The sequence below is a fragment of the Euleptes europaea genome, chromosome 15, assembly GCF_029931775.1.
Source record: "Euleptes europaea isolate rEulEur1 chromosome 15, rEulEur1.hap1, whole genome shotgun sequence".
In the NCBI taxonomy this organism is placed as follows: Eukaryota; Metazoa; Chordata; class Lepidosauria; order Squamata; family Sphaerodactylidae; genus Euleptes; species Euleptes europaea.
Genome location: NC_079326.1, coordinates 48,422,842 through 48,436,714, shown reverse-complemented (window position 1 = coordinate 48,436,714; position 13,873 = coordinate 48,422,842). Strand labels below are relative to the sequence as shown.

Sequence of the window (13,873 nt, the reverse complement as noted above, 5' to 3'; positions counted from 1 at the left end):
CCACCTTTCATCCCACCTGCGCCTTTAAATATATATATACGTATATAATAAAGCAATTGCCTGCCCCTCACTCCACTTCCCTAAATGCTAATGGGACTGAAAGCTCTGATCTGAACTTTAGGAAAACGAGAACTTGCATTAGTTTTATCTGAGGTATCTTCTCATTTCTCGATCTAAGGTCAATCACATCCAGGTTAACTGTGCTGTATATTCCCTAGGGGGTATTAAACCGGGGCATAGTGAACCTGCCAGAAGTAAATGAGCACCAATACATAAAACAGCACGCGAGATCATTAGAGCAGAGCCTAGCGACAGGGAAACCCTGGTCTTTACTGAATCAGGACTTTTTATTTTTAAGCCCCCTCTTTTTTTTATTTAATAAAAAAATTGTCTTGTAAAAAGAAGGGGATGACAAAAACGGGGAAAGAGAAGATAGGAGGGGAAGGAGTGGGGGACAAGGGGGTCCCCCACTGTCTGAGATAGACAAAGCTCAGCTGGAGGTGGTGAAGGGCGCAGATCCATTATTGGTACTAGTAGCTGTGGCACCTGTTAGTGTGAATCCTGTTGGGGGTGCTATGGAGCTGTGGCTGGGCTGCAGGTCCTTGGGGATGCCACTGTGCGAGCTCAGTTGGTGGCCGAAGGCGGCGCTGAATTGCGGGAGCTGCTGCTTTGGGGAGGTGGAGGCCACGAGTTCAGAAGACGCGGCCCCCATGCCACTGAAACTGGTCTGCGGTAACCCCGGGAGCACGCTGGAGCTGTTGGGGGTCACGGTGGCGAAGGCAGGCTGCGTGGTCTCCGAGTGCGACGTGGTGGGCGGCGTGGACAAGGAGGTGGAAAGGAGGTGCCCGTCCGCGCCGAGGAGATTGCTGAACGGAGACGGGTCGCCGAGGCTGACGGGGAGGCTCCCCCAGTGAGTCCTGGGGTTCACCACCCCGCCGAGCGGCACCTCGAGCTGCGACGGTAGCAAGTGCTGCGCTATGATCTCCGTGGGGAAGGTAGCTGCCAAGTTATCGCTGGAGTAGGAGGCGGTGTGGGGGGAAGTGATGTGGTCGCTGTAGGGAGACGGCACGTGCTCGCTGTCGTAATGGCTTCCGTGGGGTGAGGAGTGTGAATGGTCGCTGCTGTATTGCTGTCGTGAGGTGATTAGGTCGTCTGCCTTGCTTAGCAGCTGGGCAGGGTGTGGCCTCTGGGAGGCATGGCTGCCGTCGTGAAGTCCTTGGAACTGTCCGGGGAAGGCTCTCTCCCCGAGCCCACTCTGGCTTATCAGAGTGGCAGAAGTAAGGCCAACGTTGGCTGGGGCGGAGAACTGCCCCTGAATCTGCCCTGACAGGGGCGTCGGTGGGTTGGATAAGGTAGCAGAACGGAGCAAGCTCTCGTCCAGGTCCAGGCTAGAGAAATTGTCATTGTGGACGATGCGCCCGTTCAGCAGCTCGCCAAGATCCGCGTTGACCTCTCGGCTCAAGGAATGGATTCCCGGAGTCCCCGCACCCGTGGAGAACACCCCTATCCCTCTGTCTGAGAGCTCCTGAACCGGCACGCCGTCGGTATGTGTGAGTACTCCGATCGTACTCAGGCACTCAAGAGAAGTTACCGCCTGCAGGGCCCGCTCCAGCTCCTCGGCCTCTTCGGTAGTCGGAAGGAGATCTCCATTTTTACCTGCGTTAAAATAAAAATGCACAAAATAGCATGCTGCTTAACAATCAAGGTTCTGATGGAGCAAGCTAACAAAGAGTCTGAATGTTTTTACAGACTTACTCGTTCATATACTGCGTAAACAAAACTAAGACAGCAATCCTAAGCAGATCTGCTTAGAAGTAAGTCCCATTCTCGTCGATAGGGCTTAATCCCTGGGTTTACGTAAAGATAGTCCCCTGTGCAAGCATCGGGTCATTCCTGACCCATGGGGCGACGTCACATCCCAACATTTACTAGGCAGACTTTGTTTATGGGGTGGTTTGCCATTGCCTTCCCCAGTTGTCAACACTTTACCCCCAGCAAGCTGGGTCCTCATTTTACCGACCTCGGAAGGATGGAAGGCTGAGTCAACCTTGAGCCAGCTAACTGACTTCTGTCGGTATCGAGCTCAGGTCATGAGCAGAGCTTTTGATTGCAGTACTGCAGCTTACTACTCTGCACCACGGGGCTTACTCCCTGGGAAATGTTCTTAGAACTGCAGCTTAATGTGTTCAAAGAGAGGCATGAAAAGAATCCTTTGCACCAAGGTTGTTTTCCAACATGACGGGCTAAGGCTCAGTTTACTCAGGTATGTGTATCACTGGACGACTACCGCTTCATGTGGTGATTTGCACAAGACACCACAAAACGCCAAAACATTCATGCTGCCTCAACACCATGATGCATTGCAAAGGAGTCAGTTCTCACAATGAGAGGCAAGTTACCAGGCACTAAATAACCAAGCGATTGTGCGTGTAAAGTGTCAACCGAGGCCCTGGTCAGGTGGGTTTTTGCTACTAACACAGGACCTCAGGTCAACAAACTATTTAGGGGAGGGGCCGTGACTCAGTGGTAGAGCATCTGCTTGGCATGCAGAAGGGCCCAGGTTCAATCCCCAGCATCTCCAATTAAGGGACTAGGCAAGTAGGTGATGTGAAAGACCTCTGCCTGAGACCCCAGAGAGCCACTGCTGGTCTGAGTAGACAATACTGACTTTGATGGACCAAGGGTCTGATTCAGTATAAGGCAGCTTTGTGTGTTCATGTGTATTTTAGATTGATTTAATACACAGAAGGTGTATTAACCCTTTTGGCTATGGTTAAAGAGAGAGAAAGCCATTTCATTTTAAAGGAGAAGAAATTCTTTCTGCGACAAATTCAACAGAAAATAATGTCATTTGTTGGAAGTATCTATGCAAACCTTATTAGTTAAGCCTGGGTTTATTCTACGCGACCAATGCAGTAACGAGGAATTCGGTATCAAGCACAGGAGTTGCTACCTTGGGAATGTAACTCAATTCAATTTTTCTAATTTCTGCTATATTTGGGATATTGTAGATTTTGGAGCGCAGAGCAAAAAAGGGCACTTTGGAATGTACTGGATTTGTACAATAAACAATAAAATTGTTTTTGTGGACATCACGATGTTGGGCAGTGTGAAATGAAGGGATCGTAGATCTTTGCGCCGGACATTTTCAGAGATCATTCTGAAAATGAATGAGCAGGTGATAGGAAAGCCCTCTGCCTGAGACCCTGGAGAGCCGCTGCAGGTCTGAGTAGACAATACTGACTCTGGTGGACCAAGGGTCTGATTCATTTTAAGGCAGCTTCATGTGCTCAAATGTGTTTTGTTAGGTATTAAAATTATGGCCCAGATTTTAAATTTTAAACATAAAAACACGTGAAGCTGCCTTACATTGAATCAGACCATCGGTCCATTAGGGCCAGACCGGCAGCAGCTCTCCAGGGTCTCAGGTGAGGTCTTTCACATCATCTACTACCTGATATTTTAAACTGGGGATGCCAGGAATTAAATTGCCAAGGGAGGGGCTGTGGCTTAGTGGTAGAGTATCTGCTTGGCATGCAGAAGGGCCCAGGTTCAATCCCCGGCATCTCATTAAAGGGACTAGGCAGGTAGGTGATGTGAAAGACCTCTGCCTGAGACCCTGGAGAGCCACTGCAGGTCTGAGTAGACAATACAGACTTTGAGGGACCAAGGGTCTGATTCAGTATAAGGCAGCTTCATGTGTTCATGTGAACCTGGGACCTTCTGCACTACCACTTAGTAAAAAACTAAACAGTAGGTCTGTCTTGAACAGCCCCCCAGGCTCTGACTGGTTAATAATTTTCCTTGTTTTTTATGATAAATGGAAGCTATCTTGACCGATAGCTCTGTGAAGGATCTCCTGGTATTTGCTTTTTAGTTGCAAGGAAAACATCGATGCATATTCTAGCTTTCTCTAGAAAGGCCCTATTAATTTAATGGACCACAGGGGTTGATGACAGACATAGGAGCGGGGGCGGGGAATAAATGAATTGAAGGTTTGAAAAGCAGGTAATTCTCTCTTACAGCAGACTCCTATGTTGCAATTTTAATTATGCTAGACTGTTTGTGTAAGACAGTTCCAATTTTGGGAAAGATTTACATGCGTAAATGGGTCAGAGAGAGAGAGAGAGAGAGAGAGAGAGAGAGAGAGAGAGAGAGAGAGAGAGAGAGAGAGAGAGATGCAGTCAGTTCTCAGCTGTTTCTAGAATTGTGCAGTCTCTCTCTCTCTCTCTCTGACCTCATTATGTATAATTATCCCAGGCTATGTTTTCAGGGAGAAGAATGTCTTGGGAACACACTCCCAGCACACATGATGTCAGACACATGGCCCCTTCAAAGTTAACCTAAGAAGGCTTTTTTATGCTCTGTATTTCAAAAGTTGTACTGCCTTAAAGGCAAACTTGAAGCTGCTTTATACTGAATCAGGCCATCGATCTATCAGGGTCAGTATTAAGAACATTAAAAAAGCCATGCTGGATCAGACCAAGGCCCACCAAGTCATAAGAACATAAGAAAGGCCCTGTTGGATCAGACCGAGGCCCATCAAGTCCAGCAGTCTGTTCACACAGTGGCCAATCAGGTGCCTCTAGGAAGCCCACAAGCAAGATGACTGCAGCAGCATTGTCCTGCTTGTGTTCCACAGCACCTAATATAATAGGAATGCTCCTGGAAAGAATGGGTATGCATCATGACTAGTATTCATTTTGACTAATGGCCATGGATAGCCTTATCCTCCATGAACATGTCCTCTTAAAGCCTTCCAAATTTGCAGCCATCGTATACATGCCTGCTTTGCAAACGCAGCTCAATCTGTGAATGGACCAAAAACTTGTAGAAGAATTGGGGGGGGGGGGGAGAGAATCACAGCCAATTCCCTCTTTTTGCTACAGCCACCCCCCACCCCCATGGCTCAATGGCATGTTCCTCTGCTCTCAGCAGTGGCTTTTGAGGGCACCCTGGGGGCTGCTCAGGCAAGGCAGAAAAAAAATGACTTTTGCAATTTTCATTCTGCTAATGGGAGCCCTGGAAACAGCCCAGCCTCTCTTCAAATTCATGGCATTCGAAATTCCACTTCAGACAAATGTGAATAAATAACACACACCTAAAAGCCACACTGAAAATCTACAAAAAATTTTTTTACATTTATTAACATGCAAATCAAAGTTATTTCTCGCTATATATATATGCCTCAATATATATAATTAATTAAAATAAACAATCTAAAATTAAATAATTTAAAACAAGAAGAAGAGTTGGTTTTGATATGCAGACTTTCTCCGCCACTTATGTGAGAATCAAACCGGCTTACAATCACCTTCCCTTCCACTCCCCACAACAGACACCCTGTGAGGTAGGTGGGGCTGAGAGAGCTGCGACTAGCCCAAGGTCACCCAGCTGGCTTCACGTGTAGGAGCGGGGAAACAAATCCAGTTCACCTTCACCGCTCATGTGGAGGAGTGGGGAATCAAACCTGGTTCTCTAGATCAGAGTCCACCATTCTTAACCACTACCCCATGCTGGCTCTCAAGAACAGATGGCGTTTAAAATTTCTTACACACAGGATCACGGCCAACTCAGTTACACAGCCAGGCTCCATTAAGATGTGTTAACATGCCTTGTACTATTTATTTTGTTGTATTGGGGTTGTGAGCCGCCCTGAGCTCGACTTTGGTCGGGAAAGGGACAGGATAGAAATCAATCAACCAGTATCCCAAGACCCAAATCAGAACTGCTTTCCCTCCATTTGCTGTCTGCCAAACAAAAGTTGAAAGGGGGGGTAGGTACCTTCAAAAAAATCAAAGTCTTGCAAGTCGTCAGGCAGCCTCGGAAGGACGTCAGAGAAGTCCTCCTGGTTCAGCTCGAGGTCGTGTGGAATGTCTGTGATTTCATTGGCGATGTCATCTGGTAGCTCGTCTGTACTCAGCTCCGGCGTGGAAGGGCTCCTAGAAATACCGCAAAGTCAGTCTGACGACACGCCTGGATTCTGGGCAACGATCTAAGTGCATATGCGTGCTCTCTCTGCTTCTCTCTCTCAGGTTTCAACTCCCGCCCCTCAATCTAGCAACTTTGGAGCCACGTAGCGAGATCCAGAAAGCATAAACTTGCAATCCTACAGCACCTGCAGGTTTCTCTTTAGGGTTGCCAGGTCCCCTCTTACCTTTGGTGGGAGTTTATTTTGGGCGGGGCTGGGAGGAGAGATTCATGCGGGCTCCTGATACGGGTACTTCCGGGTTCCTAGCCCCCCAACTACGCCCTCCGGGACCAGTCTGGCATGCAGCTTGGAGTGGGAGGAGGGAGTGTTCCTAGCCCCGCGGCTGTGTGCACGCTCTGACTCCACGCACAGAGGGGCTAGGAACCCAGAAGTAACAGTATTGCGCCAGGAGCACGGGGTTGGGGGGGATCGCTCTCCCCTACCTGCTTCCACCCGCTGACCAAGGTTGGGTGGAGAAAGATAAAATAATGTTACATAGAAATATATTTATTTTAAGGTTCTTATATCAGGGTTGAAAACATTAAAATGATAAAACAAGGCTCAATGGCAACTAATAGGTTGATAAACTTAAACCACACACCATACACGTTTCAGCCAACTGGCCTTCATCAGTGGTCAGATAAAAACCCACATAATGTACACACAAACAGAATAGAAATGTATCACAATATGTAAACAGAATTATAAAAGCCCAGGTATGTATGTAGGGTATATATCAATTTTCAAATTTGAAAGCCCACCAGGTGGGATACCTGCAAGTTGTTCTACTCTGGGCTATATTAGTCTCCCATGCAGAGTATGCATGCATCCATTTTATCAGGTTGATACCAGCACGCACGCTCATATGGGAGACTAATATAACCCAGAGTAGAACAACTTGCAGGTATCCCATCTGGTGGGCTTTCAAATTTCCCCACTTTCCCCACTTCCTTTGCATCACCAAAATTGATGCGTCGAGTCTGCTGGCAGACATTGCGCACAAGTGTCAAGGGGAGACCACTGTAGGAATTTAAACCCCTGAAATCGATTATTTGAGAGGATCTCTCCAGCATGCTGTGAAATAATTAAGACACAGGCTGTATCCAGCATTTTATAGCCCTTAGGAGCAGAGATGCCCCTACATAGGCGCACACACACACACCACCCTTTCTGCCAATATACAAGCACGAGGTGAAAGATACACCATGGCGCCATTGTAATACATGCTAGCAAGTGCACAGGGAATCCCTGAAGCATCAGCTTTGCCCCCTAGAAGAATGGTCCCATTCCTAAACCCTTCCTGACTGCAGGAAAGGGAATAAAGAAAGCCAGATTAACAGGGCTCTCCTGAAACTGCGAGTAGAATGCCTGTCCATTGTTCTGTGTGCTGATTGAGAAACTATAAATGTATTTCTAAATTAAGAACGAAGCATACCTCCAATTTTAGTCCAGAAAAATAAACCAACTGTGCCCCTGGTATCAAAACTTTGGGAGGTGCCAAGTTACATGCCACTGGGTCTGTTTAGCTGCTATTAGGATTGGCTTGTTCAAAACAACGAGAAAGAAACCATTGAAATGGTGTTCTTCTCTTAAAAACCACAGTATTGCAAGTCATTTGGTCCTCAGAAGGCATTTGGTAAGATAATATTCCCAGCTCCAAAAACACAACGCTGCCTTTTTCAATAGGCTGAGATACTTAAAGGGCCATGAAAATTTACAAGGGCAAATTAAAGTCTTCCCTACTTGACCGGTGAATTTATTAAGGAAGAAAAGCAAGCTGCGGCATAAGAAAAGACTGTTAAAATTTGTAGCTAGGAGTAGCAAGGCAGATTGTAAAGACTGACCAAAACGGTCCCTGGATTAGCTTAATAAGTGGCCCCTGGGATCCTGCCCACGCAAACACCACCTGGTTAAGACGGGACTGGAATGATGGACAGGAACCTGACCACTCTACAAGTGTGAGAAGTTACACACTGCCCACAGCTGTGCTCCTCTCTATTGCCAGTGTGATTCCCATGGCTAAACCAGAGGTTCCCAAACTGTGCTCCACAGAGCACTCGGTGCTCCGCGAAACATCTCCTAGTGCTCCATGAAGAGATTGGAAAGAAAAATACTACTGTCATTCAGTTTAGTATAGCGGTGCTAGGTGAAAAGTAGTGCTCCACGACAAATTTCTCTCCTGCAAAGTGCTCCATGACTCAAAACGTTTGGGAACCGCTGCGCTAAACTATTAAGAGACAGAAATAGCTCAGATGGCAGAATAATACATCACCGTGTGAAAGTAAAATTTCCAGCCAATCTTAGGCACATCCACTAAGAAATCTTTCTGTGTTCTATGGGCTTTAAAACAAGGAAACATACACAGGATCACATCCATTTCTATACAGTAGGGGAGGGGAACGTCAGGCCCGGGGGCCGTTTCAGGCCTGCGAAATCATTTGGTCTGGCTCTTTGTGGGTCCTGGCAGTTCTCTAGCTCAGAAGGATCTAAGACTGGAGATCCACCTCCTCCCGTGGACAGGAATAGCCTCTATTCAAGGTGGATGTGAGTTTGTTTTGCTGAGAAAAGAAACCTTTTTTCCCCCTTGCAGAAGAGTCGTTAGCTAGGGATCTGCTAGGACTGCCCAAGAAACTGTGTTAACCCTTTCCCACCAGGGCCATGGAGAAACGTATTTCCTCTGGTCTACAAGAGGGCTGGGGGTGGAAGTGGCGACAATGGAGGGGTTAAAGGGGGCAGGGCCAGACTGCGTGGTGGGGGGAGTTCTTAGCCAGTATGTCCTCATTTCATCCCTGCAGAGGTAGCAGGAGCTGGCTGTAGAATCCGGCCCCGACCATGTGGAGCAGGAGCAACTCTGGCATTTGGCTGGACAGCTAAGCCCAGCTGGTGCAACAAACCATCCTGTGCCACCAGTTGGGCGAGTGCACCACTGGTTGGATGCCTACCTCCTTGCCCGGCCCAGCAGGAGGGGGGGGAGGAGTCATCTGGGGCAGCTGCCTGCTTGGGGCTTGGTTGGCTAATTCTTAAGTTGATAATTTTGTATGGCCTGTGAATGATATTATAAATATCCAATTGGCCCTTGGTGGAAAAAAGGTTCCCCACCCCTGCTATACAGGGTAGCACCAGGTCAGCATTTTTCATCCACTCAGCCAATCTTTTCCCTACACCGGCTGGTCAGTTGAAAAAGAAGAATCCACCGGCTGCTTACCGTATATGGGAGATCTCCATTGGCAGTGAGACGCTGGTGGGCATACTGAGGTTTCCTTGGGGCACAGCAGGAGGAATCGGTTTTTGGGGTCGCCGTGGCCCCCGCCTCCTCTTCTTCTTGTGTTTTTTGGTGAGTGCAGGCGGCTTCGTTTTTTTCCTGGGCTTCCTCTGCTGCTGGTGCTGAACTCGGCGGGAGCTGTCTCCGCGCAAGAAGCTATCCTTTTGGAGACAGAACGGAAAGGGCGTGAAGGACAAGCTCTTTTTTTTTGTCTTCCCTTGTTATACCAAAATATTTCTGTATCACATACAGGTCAGAATAGCAGACCAGGCAACTCACGTATAGTAAACCATGAACCACAAAGCTGTGTGGTTTTAGGGGGGAGAAGGGATTCAGATTCAGAATGTTTACTTACGGCCCTTAGCCAGATAAAACCAGAAACATGGACTAAAATATTCTTACAAAGAACTACAGTCCGAGTCTTATAACACTTAAAAAAAGAAATAACAACCGAGACACTTCTGCCAATTGGGCTAAGAGACTGTTCTATGGCGTCGAATTTTCATTGCTGCCCAGCAAAATTTCGCAACATGTAAAGTGATTGAAGGATGATCCCCTTGTAGGAGCAACTCAATGTTTTCTCCTGCCCTGTCAGGCCCCATTCTCAATAAGAGGGGCTCAATGAACTTAGAATGGGGTAATGTGTAAAAATTACAGTTCAGAAGGACGTGCTCAATAGTTTCTAAGTCCCCTGAAGGGGGGAAAAGGTGCACATTAAAACCAAACTGTTTACAAACTGATTCATAACCAGTCTCTATATTAGACTTAACATTTAATCTTCCATATATATGTTATTTATAGGTATAATACATACCATAATAGAAACAATAGATGTGAGGATGGTTAGATGATTATTGGATATAATAAAGATATAATATAGACGCTTGTTGAAAAAATAATTCTTTTTATCTACTTTATAGAACATATATATTATAGAATTCAAATTACGAGTAACCCTCTTTCCTTCCTGGTGTTTCAGTCATTACAAAATTGCAATTTCATGAATGCTGGAAGAGACAAGAATGACACAGATATACCCAGATAAATGTTTGTTGTATGTTAGATTAGATTAGAAAGTTAAGGCATTGCTGTTTGTATTATGTTTGTGTACTGCTTTTATGTATGGAATGTATGTTTTTGTGTTTGATGTTTAATAGGATGTTTTGAAAATAAAAAACAACAACAAAAAGAACAGCCCTGCTGGATCAGATCGATAGTCCATGAAGTCCGGCATCCTATTTCACACAGTGGCCAACCAGGCCAAAAAAGCATGGCATAGAAGCCAAGGCCGCCCCCTGATGTTGCCTCCCAGCTCTGGGTTTCAGGGGGTAATTGCCTCTGAATATGGAGGTTCCTGTAAGTGGCTGGACCCCTCTTCCCACTAAGGGATGCCATGGATGGCACAGGGACCAAAGGCTGTCACAAGAGCAAGACACTGCTCCACACACAATGGAGCAGACAGTTTTGGGATCCATCTGGTATGTCTAACTTGGGTAGGAAGGCAGTTGGCAGCTGTGCTTTCCCCAGCGTGGTGTAGTGGTTAAGAGCGGTGGTTTGGAGTGGTGGACTCTGAGCTGGAGAACTGGGTTTGATTCCCCACTCCTCCACATGAGTGGTGGACGCTAATCGGGTGAACTGGGTTGGTTTCCCACTCCTACATATGAAGCCAGCTGGGTGATCTTGGGCCAGTCACAGCTCTCTCAGCCCCACCTACCACACAGGGTGTCTGTTGTGGGGAAGGGAAAGGAAGGTGATTGGGAGGTGGTTTGATTCTTCCTTAAGTGGTAGAGCAAGTTAGCATATAAAAACCAACTCTTCTTCACATCACCTACCACCTGGTCCTTTTAACTGGTGATGCTGGGGATTGAACCTGAGACCTTCTGCGGGCCAAGCAGATGCTCTATCACTGAGCCACAGCCCATCCTTTGTTACCCTGACCTTACTGGGCAAATAGTTGTTTGTTTGGCTGTCCCACATGCCTTACCATTTTTTTGGCGTGTTCTTCACACAGGGGCGTCTGATGTGTGATGTCAAAAACTGGCACCGAGCACTGCTGACCGTCGGCAAACTTGGCGGTGCAGCTCGAGAAAAGCTGCTGGGAACGGTTCAAGAGGATATCTCGACACATCAGGGTCAAGAATAATACGTAGTAATATTTTTTGTGGGAAGGAATCAAAAGACCATTTGATTGGCACAGTAAGTAACATACATATTCTGTATCCTATTCTGTCAAGCTCTAATTTAAAAATTCCCCTCACATCTAGGGAAGATGCAAAGTCAACAGTTGCAGTGGAAAATTGCCACCCAGCAAAACTGCTGACAATTTCTTTATAATTTATTAAGATGAGTTTATTGAACTAGCTATTTTGCTAACAAGTTTGTGCGTCTGTTTCCTTGAATTTTTTTCCCATCAATACAGGGGAGGCGCAATGCAATCTATGGGTTTGCTTCCTAACCATCTAATGACAATCCATACTCAAAATATTAAAAAGAAGGCTTCTGCCATCCACATATTGGAAGTCGTAATATTTGCGAGATTCTTCCTGCCTTTCTGAAAGATGACGTACAGAGAAAGTCAATAAATTGAACCCTGAATCTGAAATTACATTGCTGAGAAAAAGATACATAAATGACGCATTTTAATCTTACGCTAAGCTGCACCAGATCTTTTTTGCTTCTACAAGTTTACCTACGAGGAGTACTCACAATCACAAACACAAACCTTTATTGGCATAATTACGATGCCATAAACATAAATCCATATAAAATACGAGGAGCATTCTTCCAAGTTAACGCCTTCACTTGCTTTAGTCTTATAATGGTTTACACTCGAAAATGGCTGCTGAGGGGTGTGCGGAAAGCAGCGTCCAAAATAGGGGCACTTGCTTTGTCCTCAAAAACAAAACAAGTACTCATGAACTATAGCAAGATCCTTGTTCTAGATGAAGACAAGCATCTGTTGTGACATGTCTTGGACCCCCCTGATGACATTAAAGAGGTGGGAGCATAATGAGGGCATCTGTGACAGCACAAATCCTGGTGCCAGTGAATGCAACAGAGCTTCTGGTTCGTACAAACAGCATTTCCGTGTGAGCGCCCCCTGGCTGCGAGCTCAACAGCCTCCCGTGGTGGTCAGACTTCCTATGGCCTCCTGGATATAAGGACAGATCCACTTAATACATCTCCTTTGTTAACAGTAGTCTACAAAAAGCCATACGAATTTTTCCAGCATCCCATTTTCTTCCAAATATTTTGTTCCTGTCTGATCTACAAAAGGTCCTTCTCTGTACTTCACCATCCTTGCCTTCGCTGTTCCCTTTATAACTCCCAGCTCTTCTTCAATGCTTAAGTAAGTAAGTAAAGTTGGGGTGACGTCACATCACGACATTTAATAGGGCAGACTTTGTTTACGGGGTAGTTTGCCAGTGCCTTCCCCAGTCATCTTCCTTTTACCCCCAGCAAGCTAGGTACTCATTTTACCAACCTCGGAAGGATGGAAGGCTGAGTCAACCTTGAGCCGGCTACCTGAAACCAACTTCCGTCGGGATCGAACTCAGGTCGTGAGCAGAGCTTGAACTGCAGTACTGCATCTTACCACTCTGCGCCACGGGGCTCTTCAACGCTTAGGGTGACTTTAAAACCAAGACCAGATTTGTGATTCAGAAGGATCTGGAGAATGGGGCAGTCATTAAGGACCCCAGTGAATTTAGAAGGGAAGGAGACAGAAGACTAATCAAAATTCTGACCGTGGTGAATTTAGGGTCTTTATTTTTCCTTTCCTTTACCCTTGCAATTCCACATGCTCGAGTTTGGGTTCCTCTTTTGTAAAGGTTTCTGATCAAAAGGACTTTCTCTGTCCCTAACCTCTGCTCTTCTATTGATAAAGCAAGATTATAGGACTTTCATCCCTTAGTCATTCTAGGCCATTTCACTGTCATGTGTGCCTCATACCTGCATACCCTGCTGAAACTTTTAAGGCCACCGAAGGTAAAAGATCATTCCGCTGGTTAGAAATTCATAAGCTCAGACAAGCTTTCTTATTGGCGAGATGTAATGCCCTACTCAGCTGAAACACAAGGGCAATCCAATAAAATTACTGCAGAAGAACAAAAATGCCCATTTTGTCCGGATGAAATAGCCTCCCTAGCCCACATTGTTTTGCATGTCCACAAAATAGTATTGCACAAAATAAATATATCACTTCCTGGATAAAACAGCTGAAGACGCTTTCTGAGAAGCGGATACTGCATTATCTGCTGTCAAATAGATCGGTCAATTATGTAAGAGATGCAAACAACCTTTCTCTTTATAGTGTCAAGGAAAAATTAAATTTCATCTCCCCTTTTTAAAGTGTGAAGTGGTTGATGGATAGCCAGCGGGTGTTAAATCTAAGGAAAGGAAATGGGAAGTGGACAGAAGTCACTAACAAACACTTTCAACGTGAACATAAAAACACAATGGGAAAAGATACGCTGAAAACAATGTTTCGTGAATGGAAGAGCATTGTTGGCGCATGGTTCACCCTTCGTGGTTCCACTACACGGCGATGCATCCCTCGGCTTCACTTCACTCGTGCTGAAACAAAAGAATAAAAAGAATGTCAGAGGCCTAAGATCGGCTAGGAGGGGTCAAAGGCCTTG

General features: G+C 46.1%; 1 protein-coding gene across 1 annotated transcript in view; it reads right to left on the bottom strand.

Annotated features, from left to right (window-relative positions):
• Nucleotides 1–490: 490 nt before the first annotated feature.
• Nucleotides 491–13,873, bottom strand: part of INO80D (INO80 complex subunit D) — a 36,682-nt gene continuing 23,299 nt past the window's right edge. The window contains exons 7-11 of the mRNA XM_056861356.1: nt 13,705–13,808; nt 11,218–11,351; nt 9,177–9,394; nt 5,785–5,942; nt 491–1,656 (exon numbers count right to left, since the gene is read on the bottom strand). Coding sequence (XP_056717334.1) covers nt 491–1,656; nt 5,785–5,942; nt 9,177–9,394; nt 11,218–11,351; nt 13,705–13,808 — 1,780 coding nt within the window. The remainder of the gene's footprint in view (nt 1,657–5,784; nt 5,943–9,176; nt 9,395–11,217; nt 11,352–13,704; nt 13,809–13,873) is intronic.